At 39.4% G+C, this 16,589-nt stretch overlaps 2 protein-coding genes across 10 annotated transcripts in view; both read right to left on the bottom strand.

The window, feature by feature from the left end:
• Positions 1-133: 133 nt before the first annotated feature.
• The window catches only part of zgc:195212 (DUF4554 domain-containing protein), a 26,669-nt gene continuing 10,213 nt past the window's right edge, over positions 134-16,589 (bottom strand). For 4 of the 7 annotated variants that reach the window (XR_009769158.1, XR_009769159.1, XR_009769154.1 and 1 more), the window contains 11 exons: positions 9,246-9,342; positions 5,992-6,045; positions 5,798-5,910; positions 5,631-5,714; positions 5,500-5,555; positions 4,115-4,186; positions 3,538-3,733; positions 3,090-3,213; positions 1,215-1,373; positions 646-1,113; positions 134-571 (listed from right to left, as the gene is read on the bottom strand). Coding sequence is in view for 1 of the 7 variants with exons in the window: in XM_061685168.1 (XP_061541152.1) it covers positions 947-1,113; positions 1,215-1,373; positions 3,090-3,213; positions 3,538-3,733; positions 4,115-4,186; positions 5,500-5,555; positions 5,631-5,714; positions 5,798-5,910; positions 5,992-6,045; positions 9,246-9,342 (1,122 nt within the window). In the remaining 6 variants the exon portion in view is untranslated. The other 3 variants (XR_009769157.1, XR_009769156.1, XM_061685168.1) reach the window with 3 other exon arrangements.
• On the bottom strand, positions 10,113-16,473 carry si:ch1073-303k11.2 (thiosulfate:glutathione sulfurtransferase). Of its 3 annotated transcripts, none has more exons than XM_061685171.1 (4): positions 16,316-16,472; positions 10,736-10,864; positions 10,420-10,582; positions 10,113-10,269 (listed from the first exon to the last, which is right to left on the bottom strand). In XM_061685171.1, the coding sequence occupies exons 2-4, from the start codon at positions 10,857-10,859 to the stop codon at positions 10,215-10,217; spliced, it is 342 nt and encodes a 113-aa protein (XP_061541155.1). In that variant the 5' UTR covers positions 10,860-10,864; positions 16,316-16,472; the 3' UTR covers positions 10,113-10,214. The 3 variants fall into 3 exon arrangements, with proteins under 3 accessions (XP_061541155.1, XP_061541154.1, XP_061541153.1); XM_061685170.1 differs by lacking the exon at positions 16,316-16,472 and adding an exon at positions 13,757-13,869; XM_061685169.1 differs by lacking the exons at positions 10,113-10,269; positions 10,420-10,582; positions 10,736-10,864 and adding an exon at positions 13,895-15,291 and having other exon boundaries at positions 16,316-16,473.

Raw genomic sequence — 16,589 nt, 5'->3', positions numbered from 1 at the left:
ATGATCTAGATCAGTGTTTGATTAATATTTACTGAGCCTAGGCATCCATTTTACATTAGAGCAATCTCACAGCACACCACCAAACAAAAATGTCACAAAGAGTATGACTACTTTATTAATAATCTTGTCTCAATTTACTTCAAAATTGACTCGCTCTGTGTTAAATGTGGGCCTGTTTAATTGAACACAAGCTTATATACTCATAGCAGGTCATGACTTATTCTGTTGTATGAATTGCAACAGGTGAACACAGGTATATTGTACCTTCTGACATCTAGTGGAAAAACATAACATTTTTGACATAATTGTCATTTTATTGTCCACGTTTACATGTGGTACAATGTTTAATTTAAAGGGCTTTTTTGCTCAATTTCGATTTGAAGTTTCAAACATTGAAACAAGCTATAAACAAATGGTTCAACATATTTTGGTTCAAGTCCATTTTCAAGAAGCACATAATATAAACTATTCTTTTTAACATTACTTCTGCAGAATTCAACCATGAGCAAACATTTTTTCAGGATCAGATTTCTGCTCTGGTGTCCTCAGCGCTTTCCAGACGTTGGTCTACCTGTAAACCAACAACACATAGTATATACCACATCACATTCATATTGACACAAACTGAACAAGCCTCCTGGGTACCTGAGCAGAGAAGCACCCTTTCCTGGGGACACATCTCCATGATATCACCCTCAGCAAGGCTTCACGGAGAGAGGCCGCCAGTTCATGAGTATTGCTCACCTGCATACACATGAATGGACTGCAGTCATCTAGAAAAGTAAAACAGCTGCAAGGCATTCAAATGTCACCTGCATGCGACTCAGGCAGGCTTGTCTGAAGTTCAAGTTGGTGCTGCAGCTCACAATACTGATGGATGTGCTGAGAATGACCTCAGCAGCCGAAAGCAGCTTCTCTTGGTCCTTTCCACACATACCTTTAGTATTCACACTCTGACAGTTTTGTGTGTGTGTGTGTGTATCGGACTCGCCTTCTTTCTGCGATCTTGAGCCTTCAATGTATTACTTAACTCAGTGTGCAGCGCTCCAGTGACTGCCCGCCTGTTGTTGTTCAGAATGTCCTCGAGGTGGCGCTCAATCAGGGCATCAGCACCTATCATTACATGACAGTGAATCCTGAGACTCAATTTCGCTTCTCCAAATCAAGAAGGATGACTAAAAATCGAGTTGCTATTTGCTCCATCCGTCTCTTACCCATAAATTCAGAAAGCTGTGAGACAAATGGGTCAGTGTGCTGCAAAAAGAGGAAGATCACGAGTTTCTGCTTTACAGGGTGCAACTGTAACCTTTTCTCAGGTTCCTGACAGGTTTTGTGCTCCACAGCATATACAATGCTGCCTTCATGTGAAGGATCTGCAGAGGAAGATCAAACCAAAAGACAAAACCCATAAAAATACCATTGAATAACATTGAATACACTGCGAGTCCACAGCACATTTGCTGAAGGAGCGCTGTCAAGAGCATGATTTAATATTTAAGTTTATTTTGTGGAATGTATTACAGTACTTTAAAATGATGTAAATCACTGGATAGCATCCGTGCTGCAGTGTCAATTACAAAAAAGATGAAACACGAGTGCAACAGTTTCTCTTGAATCAGGCCAAAATACAGTATATTTACATCAGGGTCACTATAATTTATGATTAGTTTATGTTAACAGCTCCAAATGTGACACTTTACTGTAAATGTCATTATGTCAATACTGTTTACAGCTGAGTTTTATCATAGAAGGAGGCTTAATAAAACTGAGTGGTGCATGTTGTCTGGACCCAACATTCAATCGACGTAACCTCCAACGTACATACAACAAAAATGGAAAAAATATTTTTAACAACTGATGAAGACTGCAGTAACAGATAGTTTTAAGTTGAAACCAATGCTACTCAGATTACCCGTCTGAAATAAATTAATTAGCAAAGAGTGCGAATTATAAAGACAAATTAATGAATTATTTTTCACAGTGGCGGGCCGTGCATTTGGTACCAGGGCCTTCAGTGGGGACATACCTGACTTAATTGCACCTCTTAATACCACAACTATCACTTCACCATTATAGAAACCATCACTACTATACAAAAACACTATACTATACTGTAAAACAGCACGCAATCGAGCCTTGCATATCATCTCATCATCATACATAGGAGGGGTGTAAAACTCGTAGCTCAGGGGCCATGTACAGCCTAATTTGATGTCAAAGGGGCCGGACCACTAAAATCACAAAACAACTTCAAATTTCTTGAGAACATTTTGCTTCAGTTTCTCATTAACGTGTGCGAAATAACTGGTCACAGTGATTGTATTTTAAGGCACAAAACTTTAAGTCACAGGTATTTTGAACTGAAAAACAGTATTGCACTTTATAATAAAAAAAACCTATGAAGACCTAGGAATTATTTCCATTCTATTTCCTACATGAGTCAGTGACATGTATGTGGGTTATAATTCCACGAGTCTGAGGACAAATTACAACACAAACTGCAGTCTCTCTCAAACCTGGAAGTAATTTTATGCAGTACAACAGGAAGACTGAGCTTGTTAAAATAGGAAACAGGAGGAACAGGGATGATAGGGAACAGATCTTTTGTTCAGCTAAGAAAAAGAGAACATTCCAAAGAAGAGTTGACTGTGTTTTTTGCCACGTTGTTCCTACTAAAACCTAAGCAGAGTGAATGAATATCAGCCATTTTGTCTCTTTTTGCACAGATTACTGACTGACATGAGAGAGACTAAATAAACTCTTCTCACTGTTGTCACAGAGAAGGAGAGAGCATGTATGTAACATCTTCTTCCCATGTGCTTGCAACTCGCTCTGTTAAGTTTTATTTAGGTGCATTAAAATACCAGGCATGCATTTTATTAAGGCTTTAACAAGCCCAGTCACGCTAGCTTTGTGCTCACACCCACTCTTTCGTAAACACAAGCTCTATAACTGTTTATCTTAGACATCATGTCTTAAAAAGTAACTGTTTCAGAACATTTCTTTAAGATTTAGGTGTGTTATGGAACTCATGCACAATGTATCTTGACTGTCTGTGTGTGTTGTTCCATGTGAAATTTGCCACAAACCAATGTAGGAGGGGCAGTGGAGGATTCGCTGCCCAAATTCCTGGAAGTCCAGATGAGCGACGAGGCTTTGGAAGAAGGCGAAGGGGAATGTCATTGGAACATGAGATGGGGGGTAAGTCAACACCTAGCCACAAGTTAAGGAACTCAATGTGTGCCATGTGTAGGATTTGTGTGAGATGATGTGACCAGTGAGTTGGCTCAGCAGTAGCTCATCTGTAAATACTTTAAAAAGTTGCTGGAGAGATGCTAGTCTGCTTCCTGACAACAGTCAAGGTGCTCATGAGCAAAGCAGTGGACCCCTATCTCAAGAGGTGCATGCGTGTGATCTGCTCCTCTGTGTGGTGTACAACAAAACAATATACGGCAAAGTGTGAGTTGAATTTCGCCTTGAGGTATTGTAATAAGTACGATAAGTACACAATATAAACATTTACAAATTAAAGGATACTTCTACATGCGTAAGAAGTGTTTCCAGATTGGGGTATTGCAGCACACAAGGTGACAGGAGAGCCACAAGCTGCATGTTGAGTTCGCCGTACAGGCCGTTGTCCATGGTCGCAGGTGGGATGCTAAGAGGCAATACGCTGCCCAGGACAGGGTGGCCTCCGGGACACCAGCTTCCTTTTTTCACCAACTCGTTGCCGCTTCAAACCCAAAGGGATGGAAAGAGAGGTTTAATAAACATTGAATGGCTTTAGTTCATGAAAGCATAATATTTTCAGACTCTTACATTGTTTTGTTAGTTAAAGACTATAATAAAGCTGCATCAAAAACTCTGGCATACTTATAATGATTCTCAGTTTTGATTGACACATCTTATTTAGTTGCAGTACACAAGAGGTGCAACAAAGCTCTTAGTATGATCCAGTGCAGTTCTACACCGCTGAAAACTACAATCACAATAATAAATGTGATTAAATAAATATCTCTCTGGGAGTGTCAATCAAAACAGAGGATTCTTATATTTGTAAAGGCAGTATTTGTTCTGAAAGAAGTTGACATGGACTGGATTGTCCACTACTGACAGGGAACTGCAAGTGACATCCAACATCAGTGACGGTTCCATTGCCAGTGTAAGCCTCTTTGTGAAGTTCGCTCTGCAAGAATACAACATTATTTTATTATCACAGTGACGAATGTTTTTTAAACCTGGTTATTTAAATGCAAAATGCACATAGTTGGTCTCTGGTATTTGATGAGCATTGACCTTTTGGATTGAAGTTATGGTCAACGTCAAAATGTGCTGAAAACAATGGAAATTGTACCACTCCAATGAAGACAACTAGATAAAATGTTGATCATAAAATAAGTTGAATTTAATTCATGTTTAAATTTTGTTGTACTTACCTGATTATACAGTAAATATAACTATTTATTTAGGGATAGTTAGTTAGGATACCCCAAAAACTACCCTTTTCGGTACCGCTTTTCCTCAATAGGGTGGCAGGCGTGCTGGAGCTAATCGCAGCTGTCTCTGGACAAGAGATAGGGAACACCCTGAACTGGTCGCCAGACAATCGCAGGGCACATATAGACAAACAACCATTCGCACCTACAGGCAATTTAGAGTTTTCGATTAACCTACCATGCATGTTTTTAGGATGTGGGAGGAAACCGAAGTACGCGAAGAAAACCCATGGAGGCATGGGGAGAGCATGCAAACTCCACACAGGCGAGGCTGGATTTGAACCCGGGTCCTCAGAACTGTGAGGCAGATGTGCTAATTTTAAACAATTTCCGCAATGGTGGCACGGTGGGATGTGGCCTTAATATTTTGGTGTCCATGGATAGCACTGCAAGCATATCTAGGATTGTCTTTTTTTAAAAGTTCCATATTTTGGCTATTTATACCTCCATAGAGTGACTCTCTAACATAGAATTCGTATAAAAGTGTCAATTTCATTTAAAAAAACAGCTTGGTTTTGTCATACCAGTGTCCAGAAAAGGCCCCTGTGACAGCTACTTCTGTTTGACCCAGTTTTGTATCTGCTTTGTCTATATTTGGCTAAGACCGCCACCTTTCCTCTGATTGGTTGCCTCCGTGTAGAAGACCCACTTGTGAGAGCACACATTTGTAATGTTGACAGCGTTGGCTCGTAGCGGAGGGGTAGGCGGAGACCTTCACTAGTGACGTAGATAAGCTTGAGAAATTCAAATGACCTGATTTCAGGCCTCTTGGCAGAAAAACTTCTGGGACTCAGGAATTCATGGACGATTTTAATTCATGTCTCACGTTTACTGAAGCTCCATAGTGCCAATATTACATCCCAAATACGAGAAAGTCTTGGTCTGGTAAAATATTGCACATTTAAATAATCAAAGGCAGCATAGTTTTGCTAAATTTCACAGTGACAAGTATTGTACATACAAAATTCTACTTGCAGTGTACTTATACATAAATAATACAAACCTAAATTCTTCCAGGATGGTCTGCTGAGGGAATTTGCATCGCAGGTGCACGCTAGTCTATGAAAAAAAAAAGTTAACATTTTCTCTTTCCACTTCTGTTGTGGAAATAAGTCTGTGCAGAACCATGCCTACCGCTGCATTGGCCAGACTAAATATGCTCAGGAAAGCTTTGATACGGGCAGGCCACTCTGGACTGAGGCATCGTAAATCCTTTACCTGTGCACCATAATGAGACAAACAGACAAAAGCTATTAATTTGTACAAGATACGAACAAAGTGTTGTTGTTTTTTTTTTAGACCTGAAAGGATAGCAGTAGTTTCAGGGAGCCGTGCATGTCGGTAAAAGCATGCAGCTCCTCTGGGTCGGGCTCAGGAATTGTTCCAGTGCAGGAAAACTTCACATCTGTGAGCACTAAAGCAAAAGAAAAAAAATTCTGTACCAAAGGTGACATAATGTCAGTGTTTGGTGAGCTATATGCATGAGTGGACATACCATTTTGGAGTGTTTCTGGTTGGATTCTTCTCCACTTGGAACCCGCAGCTGCAACTGCCCAACATATAAAGGACATACTTTTCAGCCTTTGTTTAGGTTTCCCCTATCAAGAACAGAATTCCAAACAACTCCAGGCTACAGGCTATGTTGCTGTTTTTTAAGTGAGGAAATCAAAAGTTAATTAGTCTCGAAAATCTTCTCTACTCACTGGACAGACTTTAAGTGGCTGAAACAACCATACAAATATGCAATATTGTGTCAGTATTCATGCATCCATCCATCCATCCATTTTCTGAGCCGCTTCTCCTCACTAGGGTCACGGGTGTGCTGGAGCCTACCCAGCTATCATCGGGCAGGAGGCGGGGTACACCCTGAACTGGTTGCCAGCCAATCGCAGGGCACAAAGAAACAAACAACCGTTTGCACTCACATTCACACCTACGGGCAATTTAGAGTCTCCAATTAATGCATGTTTTTTGGGATTTGTTTTTTTGTTTGTTTCTATGTGCCCTGCGATTGGCTGGCAACCAGTTCAGGGTGTACCCCGCCTCCTGCCTGATGACAGCTGGGATAGGCTCCAGCACGCCCGCGACCCTAGTGAGGAGAAGCGGCTCAGAAAATGGATGGATGGATAATAAAATTAAAAAAACATACTCCCTGGGGGAAAGAAAGACAGTCTATTTCAGTGATTCTCAACTGGTGGGCCGGGACATAAAAGTGAGTCACAGACTAATTTTGAGTGGGTCGCGGACAGCTAATAAATTAAATTAGAGTTGTATTCTGATTCACTCAGTACACTACAGAGGCATACCAAGTTCCCACATGGAACATATTAGGTAAATGACAGGAACTGTTACTCAGTTGTGCTCTAGTCACTAGTGTACTCCATAAACAAATACAGTACAGCTCAGGCTAAGGCTAGCGGTCATCATGGCTGACAATATGCTATTGGTGGTATGATAAACTCATTTGAAATGGTGTTAAAAAATACAATACACTGTACCTGTGTTTTCAGAGGCTATTAATAAATTAAACAATTTATTTTTTATTCTAAAATTCTACAAAAGTGGGTTGCAACTTTGCAACATTAGAAAATGCTGAACCCAGTGTGACAACTGCATTTACAATAAAGACAAAATCATTCTATATTGCTAGCCATGTTCCTCTACCCATCTGTAAAATACAATATGCTTTTGGCGGTACGTCAAACGTATTTGAAACTGCATTTAAAAATATACCGTATTGTACATGTTTTTAGAGGTTACAGTGGGTCCGTAATGTATTCAGACCCCCTTACATTTTTCACTCTGTTATATTGCAGCAGTTTGCTAAAATATTTTTTTACCCTCAATGTACACACAGCACCCCAGATTGACAGGAAAAAAAAATTTGAATTCTTGAAATTTTTGCAGATTTAAAAAAAAAAAAAAGAAGACTGAAATATCACAGCCATAGGTATTCAGACCCTTTGCTCAGTATTTAGTAGAAGCACCGTTTGAGCTAATACAGCCATGAGTCTTTTGGGGAATGATGCAACAAGTTTTTCACACCTGGATTTGGGGGATCTTTTGCCTTTCGTCCTTGCAGAACCTTTCCAGTCCTGTCCGGTTGGATGGTGAACATTGGTGGACAGCCATTTTCAGGTCTCTCCAGAGATGCTCAATTGGTTTTCAGTCAGGACTCTGACTGGGCCATTCAAGAACAGTCACAGAGTTTTTCTGAAGCCACTCCTTCGTTATTTTATTTTATTTCATTGTCTTGTTGGAAGGTGAACTTTCAGCCCAGTCCTAGGTCCTGAGCACTCTGGAGAATTTTTCATCCAGGATATCACTGTACTTGGCCGCATTCATCTTTCCTTCGATTTCAACCAGTCGTCCTGTCCCTGGAGCTGAAGAACATCCCCACAACATGATTGTGCCACCACCATGCTTCACTGTTGGGACTGTATTGGACAGGTGATGAGCAGTGCCTGGTTTTCTCCACACATACCACTTAGAATTAAGGACAAAAAGTTTTATCTTGGTCTCATCAGACCAAAGAAACCTATTTCTCACCATCTTAGAGTCCTTCAGGTGTTTTTTTTTAGCAAACTCCATGTGGGTTTTCATGTGTCTTGCACTGAGGAGAGGCTGCCGCCGGTTCACTCTGCCATAAACTGGTGGAGGGCTGCAGTGATAGTTGACTTTCTAGAACTTTCTCCTATCTCCCGACTGCATCTCTGGAGCTCAGCCACAGTGATCTTTGGGTTCTTCTTTACCTCTCTCACCAAGGCGCTTCTCCCCCGATTGCTCAGTTAGGCCCGACGGCCAGCTCTAGGAAGGGTTCTGGTCGTCCCAAACGTCAATTTAAGGATTATGGAGGCCACTGTGCTCTTAGGAAACTTTAGTGCAGAATAATGTTTTTTGTAACCTTGGCCAAATCTGTGCCTTGCCACAATTCTGTCTCTGAGCTCTTCAAGCAGTTCCTTTGACCTCATGACTCTCATTTGCTCTGACATGCACCGTGAGCTGTAAGGTCTTATATAGACAGGTGTGTGGCTTTACTAATCAAGTCCAATCAGTATAATCAAACACAGCTAGACTCCAATGAAGGTGTAGAACCATGTTAAGGATGATCAGAAGAAATGGACAGCACCCAAGTTAAATATATGAGTGTCACAGCAAAGGGTCTGAATACTTAGGGCTGTGTGATATTTCAGTTTTTCTTTTTTAATAAATCTGCAAATATTTCAACAATTCTGTTTTTTTCTGTCAATATGGGGTGGTGTGTCTACATTAATGAGGGGGGAAATATGAACTTAAATGATTTTAGCAAATGGCTGCAATATAACAAAAAGTGAAAAATTTAAGGGGATCTGAATACTTTCCGTACCTACTGTATTTTAAACAAACAATAAAAAAAAAAAGCTTTGTTGCGCTTAACAAAAGGTGTAACAACAGGAAAATGCAGGTTCCAAGGTGAGACCAGTTGAGAACCACTGGACCATTTAATTTACCTTACTAAATTATCAATGAAAAGGAATCATGAATGTAATAATGAGAATAATTTGATGATGTATTGCATATAAAATAAGTAACAAGTACATCAAACTGCTGATGTTATTTATTCATTAATGTAACAGAATACTAACCATTGAATTGTAGATGTAGCTTCAGATATTTGTGCCAAGGCTCTCTCTCATTGGGAGCACAAAGCATTAACTCTAGTCACTGTTAGCTTTAGCTAAAATGGCTAAATAGTTTAATACAACTTACCAGTGCAGTTTGCGGCTCCTGGTTCAGCCCAGAGTAGAACCAAAAGTCCTCCTTGACAGGGACCTTTCTTTCCCAAAAGTATAAATAGCTGCAGCGCCTAAGGGTCAATGAAAACTACTAGATTACTACTAGCATAGCATGCTATATGTTGCTATGCTAATCATTGTAGAATATGCATATTTATTTAAACATTAAGGACAGCTCTTCACAATACCAATGTAAATGATAACTCACATTTTAAATTGTTTCTGGTATGGGGAAAAAAAACAGTTACTTGTTTTATCACAAAAGTTACCTGTTTTATTTGTTCCAGCATCTTGAGTATATCTGTGTCAGACTGCCACAGGTGATATTAACCATCATTTGATAATGTCATAATCTTTCAGATTATTTTTGAAATAACAGAGTATATCTTTCTGACAATTGCTTTCAAACATTAAAAATGCTTTTAGTGAGAGTACATTTTCAACAAATATACATTTTCGTTATCAGTGGAGCTCAATGTTATGTCATTGTGCACAAGATAACACTTTAATAATGATTATTACTTAAAAGAAAAAGTAGATCAAATTTCTACATTAGTATTTTTTTTTACATTACTGTAAAATTGTACTTAAGTATAAAATTGTCATGGAATTTAGCAACATAATACAATTAGAAACTGTTTTGGGGGGAAAAAGGTTTTTGCTCGTTAACCATATATTTTAAAAATTCTAAATATTTATTGTTTATAATAGAGGACTAACACGGGAAAAACTACAAACAATGATTGGATCTCTCTCTGCCTTTTTCCGGTCCTTGTTATTCTTAATTGTAGACTGTTTACATGAATGACTCGACAATGATGACCAAATCCAACACAGAAAGTATCACTTGTAATTGCTTTAATGAAAACATACCAGGATACAAACGAAACAAAACTATATGGCCCCCCTTGGTATTTTACACCATGTTCTCGTACAATACAAGTCATTGTCCAGCTTTCTCAGACCACTCCTTGTATCCGCCGGTGTAATTACGCGCACTGAAACAAGAACACACAAGCAGTGATAATTCTATGAGTAATAAATGTATCAGTACATGCCAAGGAACAAGAGTAAATCGAATATGTCAACACCCAAAGCTCATATCACTGTACTTCATCAAGTACTTTGAAGCAAAATAATTCACTTACTTTGCGTAGCCAAGCTGCTTTGCTTTGGTTGTGGCCGTTGCCCCTCGCTTGCCCAGGTGGCAGTGAAAGACGAGCGCTGAGCAATCCAACGTTGGCTTGGTGACCCCGTATTTTGCCTTGAACGCTTCTGGTTCCAATCCAAAGGCATCTTCTACAGCATCAACTGAGTTATTGAAGTGAAATTAAATGGAAATAATTCAATGTGATATCATCATGTAAGAAAAACAAGTGGACTTGCAAAACAGCATTCCAGGCTGAGGAGCACACATATTTTGGACTACCGTGTTTACAAGTAAAAGATGCAAAAGGAGGTAACCTGGGATATGAAGAGATCTGGGTATACGTCCCTCATCCACTTCCTCCTGAGTACGGACATCGACAAGAAGTAGCTTTTTGTCTTTTTCCAAAAGTGTTTTCAGATCCTCATACGATATATCCATAGTGGCTATAAAGCACAAAGAAATATAATACAATTCATGTTGAACACTCAACAAATGTCTGCATTTTCTTTTAGGCCAGACCCCAGATGATAGGACACAATCACTGAGTGACAAGCAATTGTTGCATAACTTGAGTAACTGGATTCAAAACCTAATCACAAACATGGAGAATTACTTTGTGTTTCAACAGTTGTGTATATATTAAAAGAGTATATGTGTGTTTGCATTAATCTATGGAGACATTTGAAGATTGAGTGACTGGTAGAGATAAGAGACTTCGATTCTCACATTTAGTAATGTATTCATGTAGACACGCTGATTTATAACAGCTCAAATTTTACACTTTGAAAGTGAGTGCTGACGTTAAGCATTCTTCTCTTTGTCTGTAGAACTCCTAAACGCATGCCATGACCAATAGCGCCCCCTGGATAGCCTGCTGGGTACGTCCTGGTCTGAGATTTTTTGGGTCTCACTTTTTGTCACAACACCGGTATGTAATTGAATTGGCTTCCACTCTGGTGTTTTTCGTGATATGGGACCATTCGCCGTGTCGTCACCAAATGGTCACGTGGCGTCTTGGTTGGCAGAAAGCCTATGGAAGTCAATAGCCGACCACAAGTTACCGGGTTATTCACGCTTCTTTCCGTTAATTAATGAATGGTAGTGTCGTGTTACATTATGAACTGTACATACAGATTGTCAACGAAGGATTCTTAGAGCTTTTACGGCATCCCAAACACACATGAAGCTCATTCAAAGCTTGCGTGCAGCCACAGTACGTGACACAAGTGGAACTATACTGTCCGACCATGTTTGCTTTCGGCCCTTTATATAGTAATGGTAAGACACTTCACTTTGTAAAAACGTTTTTTGCAATATAATATAATTATATTAGATATATTGTTCATTTTAAATGAGATTTGGCACAAACAAACAAAATATAAATCTCACATTAGGTAATAATGTCTCACACATATACTTGAACACTCTGTTACTTTTGGTGATATTTTACCTCTTAAGTAGGCCTACCATCGTATACAAATCACTAGACTACACCGATTTTATCGGGCTGATCGGTATCGGCCGATATTTAGCATTTTATACTAATCGGCTTTAATGCCATAATTCGCCGATCCGCAAAAGATCGTCATCGCGTGCACAGTATATTTTAATCCAAAAGCTAGTTTGTTTATAGCCTTGTCGCGTGTCTTTTGACGTAGTACTGTAAATATCAGACGGCCAATGAAGTTATCTGGGAAGAAAAAGCAACACGTAATGCCCGGGCGGATCAGACTACAAGACAAATTTGCTCTTTCACGATTGCACTGTCAGACTACTGCAATAAAATCTTGTATTCCGATACCACCGCATCCAGTTTTTTACGATCATTGGGCTTTCTTGTCAACTCAAATGCGACCGGATTCACTCATTACTGTGGCGACGACAACAACAAGCGTGGCGCATGCCGACGGTATTATAAGGACAAAATGGGGAAAAACTTGTGTTGCTGCTCACCAGTGCTCAGGACAGGCGAGGACGTTTGTTTAAGGCTTGCTTGAGGTATGTCCACGTACTTTTAATACGATACGGCTCACAAGCAGGCAATAAAATTTTATGTAGCCTAGCAAACTACTGTTAGCACGAACGGTTCGACGTAAACATGCCACCGTTCTGTCGAATCATGCTCTAAAGTTTTGGTGTGGGTGAAGTAATTTAATTACAGTAAGTTAGCACCCATTATTTCTGTCATGTAACGTTGGTTTGACCTGACTGATTAGAATCACGATCTGACTACAGCAGTGATTTCCAACCTTTATGGAGCAAAGGAACATATTTTACAATTGAAAAATGTCACAAAAAGTGTATACATTAATTACTGTATCTACTTCCTGCCATCTAATAGGAGACCATTCATTTGTTCTGTCTGTCACTATGCCTCACTGGTATAAATAGAGGAACAAAGATACATTATTTATTGTAGATATATATTTTTGAGCAATTGAGTACACAAGTATATACAGTAAATGAACAGTTCATTCCTCCATCTTGTGATCGAATATGCAAATACACGTCACGTATGGAGATGTTTTGCCGTCTTTACATTTTCCAATCAACAACTGAATGATTTAAACTTACTTCGATGCGTCAAGAGACTTGTAGACTTTCATGAAATCTTTTGTGTAGACCTTCATTCAAACTTGTCGAACAAATCTATCCCCTCAGTCAGCCCAGGTGGACAGATTTGGGACACATTTGTGCCTTACTTCATGAAGGCAAATCCTGGCTGCCACTGTTGTACAGAAGCTTTGCTACACAGCTTTGCTTGGCATCAGCTGGCCCAAACCTGCATGCTGCTATAAAAAGCCAGGAAAACAAGGTTCCTTAGCTAAAATTATATGGAGGTGAATGGGACTTCTACCAACCAATGTTAATGCTCATGCCCCATAATTACATCACGATGACATTTCACGAACGCTCCCGTAGGCATGGCAATGTTAACGTTTGATAAAGTTGTGTGTGTACTGTGTTAGTTTTGGTTGCTTCTTGGAGATTTCAAGCTTCCGGGTTTGGTCTAACTTGCTAACTAGAGTACAAGGGGCAAGTTAGCAAGTTTTGCTACTTTGCCGAGTCACTGCTTGTCCTTTCAAGTGACAGATGAATAAATGTCGCGTCTGTATAAGGATAGCGTCATATCCCACACCTTTTAACACGCATTTTAGACGGCTGGTGTAATGTTTTTATTTTGTTTTTAATGCGAAGTCGACACGGTTGTGTCTAAACTGAAAGGAAACTGAAAAGGACGTTTTACTAAATTATTAAAACTCAAATGCAAAACTAAAAACTACTCATGACTAAAATCACGGTAGATAAAGAAAGTAGTCGGACTATTCACTCACCTCAATCTGCCCTTCTCGTTTCCAAAATGTCTCGTACACTTCTCAATGAATGGACCATAAACTGTACCTTCTTCCTGATGTTGTTTCGTGACAAACCATTGATATAAATTCCGAGAGAAGGCGGGACTTATATTCCTCTCAACCAATAATATCAACGTTTTATTGTACCTTGTTCAGTGAATAAAAATAAATACCACAGTTTTAAAATGTAATAGTAATATTAAAATGCGATTCAGCTTTATAAAGAGCATGTTTTTACTAGGTAGTTTATCAGATTGGTCATAGGAAACCTTCACAACTTCTGATGCTTAATACAGTCTTAAAAAACAACAAACACGTAAAGGTACAGTATAGTGTTCTATATCAATAATGTTTATCTGTCTCATTCTATTATCTATCTGGATGCATGTCACACCCAGTAATACCAAAGCCAAGAAAATAAAACTTAATTATCCCATTAAAACAAAACTTAAGTTACTTATTTTTTTCCACACACACACAATTATTTTATTGCCAAACGTTTTTGTCATTACCCCAAAATAATATTAACAAAGAAAAATGCACTAGAAATCCACTTGAGTCAATTGCCAGCAAAAACAGGTAGTTCTAGTCCTGAAATGTAACATTGTATGGTATTAAAAAAACAACAACATTTAACTTCTATATTTACACATTTCCTGATATGGGATATAATCCTCTCTTGGACCAATTCCTAATAAGTGCCTGCCATAAAGTGTCCTCTCTGGATTATAATGTCCCTTCTGTGCTGTATGACGGGTTCCCAAGTCCGTCAGATGAGTCTCTCTTTGCATTTCTGTTCTTATAACATCTCCAAAAGATCACAGCTGAGATGAGGAGCAAGAGGACAATCCCTCCTCCAATAATACCTGCCAACACGTCATAGTCTGATGATGAGGGAGGGTCATATCGTGTGCAGGAAAACTCTGTGGGCGTGCTGTGTCCTGCTTTGTTAACTGCCTCCACACACACCTTGGTTCCAACTTCCAGAAACCCCACCAAGCCTTGTCGGAAAGCTTCTTCAAACTCTATAGCTTTTCTGTCTTGTCCTTCCACCAGCACTCTGTACTGAGTCACCACAGAGTTTGGAGCACACCACTTGACTTCAACTTTCCCCCTGTTATCTCCACCATGGATTGGCATCAGTGCATGTAAGCGTGGTGCATGAGGAGGCTGGTCAGCCCCACTGATGCCAGGGCAGAGGCATCCAGTCTCTGCCAACAGCTTCGCACAGGGCACCTGATTCTCCAAACAAGGGTTAAACTTGCACAGTTCCCGTTGAAGGAACTGCGTCCTTGTGGTGGCGAGTACTTCTGGAGGACGTTTGCTGGCGTGGTCATCATCCTCGTCATATTCCTCATCATAATCTGCACCTAAACCAGTAATAAATGTGAACCTCGGACGAGTGATGGGAGGTGAAGTAGAAGCTGCGTCGGTGACGAGGTGGGAGTGAAAGAGAGGCCAGGCACTCAGAAAAAGGAGAAGCACAGTTGGGTTCCTACGCAGTAATGTCATGTCTGTGGACAGACATCACAAGGGTGATGACCAGAACAATATAATAACCGTAACCTACAGTGACCAATACGAACGTCATAACCACAGGCATCTGTCATATTGTTAGCCCAATAATATAACTGCCTATGTCATTTTTTAACGTGTGGTTACAATCATAGTAATTATAAATAGATAAATACCAATATGCTTACTAAAACTGATGTGTCTTCTTTTATGTCTACGTGTAGATTCGCTGTCAACCAGGTCATGGTAATCCGCAAAGGTTATATCGAGGCAATCGGACTCTTCTTGTTTGTCGAATTTCTTTTATTGTAGTCACATTAGACAGTACGGATGTATCTAATTTAAAGTGTGTCTCCTTTAAAAATGATCCGAAGAGAAAAAAAAGAAACATTGCGAATAATGCCTCAAACTCAGTATGAACGTTGTTATAATCAGTGTAAAAAAAAACTTGATAGAGATCAACATGCAATTTTTACCCACGACAAATAAGGGAAAATCTTAACAAAAGTAAAAGTGGTTTCTATTCACCTAACTATATATTTTTTTGTATTTTAGTCACATATAACATTGCAGGTGTACCAAATGTAAAGTGTGTTCATTTTGAAAGTGATGCAAAGAGAAAGAAAATAAACATCATTAAGAATAATGCCTTAAACACAATATAAACAATGAAAATCATCATGTTTTCCCTTTTAAAAGCTTGTTGGTAATACCACGTTCCCTTAGTATATATGTTTGTGTTAACCAAAAACTGGAAATGTGGAAAATGTGTTTTGATTTTACTAGAACATTTGCACTAGGACAAAAAGTCCCAAGCTTTACAAAAGACAATGTACTACTGGAATCTTACCAAATGAGTGCACTGACTAGCTCAATGGTTTCCGTGGGAACTTAGCTTGAATCCAAGTGTAAAATACTGTTTCAGTTGATTGGTTTGTTTGAATGCCAACACGGAATACGCAATCGCCAAGAATTAATTGTTTTGTATTTAGGACACAGAAAAAGGAAATTGTTTTACTGTACCTGTTTGATATTGATGAATATTTCAAGTGCCTTTCTCAGTTGTTCCTCGTGAGTGAGCCTGCCGTTTTGTGTTCTCAATGTGAGTTTGTAAAAAACTTTCCTTCTCCTCTTCCACCACCACCTCCTCCTCCTCGACATCCCCTCTTTTTCTCCCTTTGGTGCCTCTCCCTCCCCCTTCTCTATTTCACATGCTGCCTCTGCTATTTTTTTTTTCACCAATCTGACTTTCTCACACAGTGCTTCAAGCTACAACAACACTTTTATATGTCTTGAG

Source organism: Phycodurus eques, chromosome 9 (assembly GCF_024500275.1).
Source record: "Phycodurus eques isolate BA_2022a chromosome 9, UOR_Pequ_1.1, whole genome shotgun sequence".
Lineage (NCBI taxonomy): Eukaryota > Metazoa > Chordata > Actinopteri > Syngnathiformes > Syngnathidae > Phycodurus > Phycodurus eques.
Note: the sequence above shows the minus strand (reverse complement) of the source record. Positions and strands in the feature narration are given on the sequence as shown.